The sequence below is a fragment of the Microtus ochrogaster genome, linkage group LG4, assembly GCF_000317375.1.
Source record: "Microtus ochrogaster isolate Prairie Vole_2 linkage group LG4, MicOch1.0, whole genome shotgun sequence".
NCBI classification, from domain to species: domain Eukaryota; kingdom Metazoa; phylum Chordata; class Mammalia; order Rodentia; family Cricetidae; genus Microtus; species Microtus ochrogaster.
The window spans coordinates 2,729,444-2,732,147 of record NC_022030.1 but is presented as its reverse complement, the minus strand read 5'-3'; the positions used below and the strand labels follow the sequence as shown (position 1 = coordinate 2,732,147).

The window sequence follows — 2,704 nt, the reverse complement described above, 5'->3', positions numbered from 1 at the left end:
TTTACATAATCGCTAGGAGAAACAGAAACTGGCCTTTTTACTTCTAGGTCAAGCACTCAACCAGTGTGCCATTACCAGAGACTCTTGTAGGCAAACTGGGTTTCCAGGGTTTAGGGTTGCAATCATCCAGCACTCATCTACAAATAAAGAGGGAACTAAAGCTCAGAATTTGCCATCTATATTGAAGCCGTGTTGGAACAGAAGAACATGGAAGGGATTCTATGCACAGAATACCATCACACTGCTGGACATATGGAGGAGTTTCCAGTTTGAGTCTTGTCTCTCTGTAATTTATAGAAGGGCTGGGAAGATGGATTAGTGTTAAGAGCACTCACTGCTCTTGAAAAGGACCCAGGATCCTTTTCCCAGCAACCACACCACCACCTGTAACTTCAGCTCTAGGAGATCCAATGCCCTCTTCTGGCCTCCTTGGGTATCAGCACACATGTATGTACACAAGTCAAGGGTGTGCTGGGGATAAATAAAATTATTTTCAAAAAGATTTTTTAACAACTGTTTATAGAAATTAAAAGGCTAGATTATAATGAAAATATGCAATAAGACTTTAAGGATTAAGAAAAAATAGAAAATTTTATTTTATGATTATTTTGGCAGAAAATTTCTTCATTTTGTCCAATTGCTTTATACATTCATTCAAATAATAGTTTCAAATACGGGTAAATATGTCTTCAGTTGCAAAATTTCAGAGACAGGCTGTGCTTTTTCCTGATAAAAGTCAAGGCCAGTAAGAAGTTCCACATCACGGACCCGAGCAACGTGTGCATTAAACCTCTCTTCCACCCAGAGGTCTTCTGTTTTGTCTTCCTGAAAAATGAAACACAGAACTGTTTCATTAGCATAAAGGTATTTTATTACTCTATTTTATTTGTATTGCCATGGCTCTTCATTGATATGACTAAATTTTGTTTAACCAAAATTACTACAAGAATTATTAGCCACCATAAACTCAGGCCCATGGTGTACTTGCTGCAGTCACGAGTGTGTGTATGCATACATGTCCATGTGTGTGCATTGCACACATGCATGTGGAGAATAGACATTGATATTGTGATTCTTCATCAGCTGTTCTCCCCGTTATTTTTCAGGTCACTCATTGAACCTGGAACTCACTGATTTGGTTATTCTGGCAGGCCAGCAAGCTCCAGGGATCTTCTTGCCTCCACCTTCCCAGTGCTGGGATTGCATGTGTGCAGCACACTCTCTAGTATTTTATACAAGAGGTGAGGATCTGAACTCAGGTCCCCAAGCTTGGCTGGAAAATACTTTATCAGCTAATTGAGCTCTTTCCCTAGCCCCTAGACACAAATATCTTTAAAGAAATATATTTTAGGTACTGCTGTTTTGTTCCTAGGTTCAGAGCTAACACTGCTAACTTACATGAGTCTTTATTACTCTGACCTCTTTTTAAACTGTTACTACATATCAGTATATGGTACATAGCATCAGTCTGTGTTTTCAAACTAACATCAAGGGCACCGTACGTGCTATCTTCGAGTAATTTTTCAATCACGTCAAAGTTTATAATCTTTCTACAATGATGAATCCAGTTTTAAAAGCATCATTTGTTTTTTCCTAAATGTCTGATATTTCTCCATCATAATTTAATGCAGCTTTTCAAAATTACCAGGCTGATAGGAATGGGTTTTTTCAGTTTACAAACAATATTATAATGAATAACTTGGAATGTTCTCCTTGCATTTAAGAAGATATCTTGAGGGTATATAAATGAAATTGTTAGATTATTGAACATATGTAATTATAACTCTACAAAATATTAAGCATAACATTCCTTAAAATGTTTATGCCAATTTATACTCTTGTAGGCAATGGAAGATGATCCCCTATGTCACCTTATCTTTATCCAATGGTGAACATGAAATAGCAGCTAACTTGTTCAAGTATTTTTAACCCACCACATTAGTATCTCATAATTATCATTATAAACATATCACCCATATTGCTATATTCCGAATTCTAATTCCCTCTCCTTTCCACCCCCTGTGTATATGTGTGTATATGTGTGTGTGTGTGTTCAATACTTCATGCTTCAAGGTGCTGTAATTTTTATTTCTATATTCATTCATGGAAACATTAATTTAATGTAAACCTTAGTGTAAAATTTCAATGCTTATGGAGTAAAAAACTAGTTCTATTACCAGAGTTAGTGTTACACACACACACACACACACACACACACACACACACACACGGACGCACACAAAGACCTTCAGCTATGAACACTTGTTTACATGTCAGATTCAGGCTTGATAATAATTCTATAGATCGCACATCTATAGAGTTTGGACAAGCCAAACTCTAGCCACAAAGCACTAAACCATGTGTTAGATAGAACTGCTTTTATGGCAGCCCAGATGAGATAGACGTGAGTATAATTTCCTGGGCCCCCTGTTCTCCCAGGCACACTCACAGGACAGCTCTCCACGTTAGTGGGTCGGTGTGGAATGATGAAAGGCAGGACGTCCAATGACCCAGAGCAGTTGTCAGGTGTGTAGAATTTGTTTTTACAACTTGTCAGCACCACAAAGTAGTGTGTTGGGATAGGAACATCAGTGTCGGCTACGTACCTGAAAACATCATTGAGATGAATTGACATCACTATAAATGGCTAGATAGATAGATAGATAGATAGATAGATAGATAGATAGATAGATAGATAGATAGA

At 37.5% G+C, this 2,704-nt stretch overlaps 1 protein-coding gene across 1 annotated transcript in view; it reads right to left on the bottom strand.

Moving 5' to 3' along the window:
* Positions 1–564: 564 nt before the first annotated feature.
* The window catches only part of Enpp3 (ectonucleotide pyrophosphatase/phosphodiesterase 3), a 74,982-nt gene continuing 72,842 nt past the window's right edge, over positions 565–2,704 (bottom strand). Inside the window, exons 24-25 of the mRNA XM_005360913.2 lie at positions 2,450–2,606; positions 565–825 (exon numbers count right to left, since the gene is read on the bottom strand). Coding sequence (XP_005360970.1) covers positions 655–825; positions 2,450–2,606 — 328 coding nt within the window. The 3' untranslated portion in view covers positions 565–654. The remainder of the gene's footprint in view (positions 826–2,449; positions 2,607–2,704) is intronic.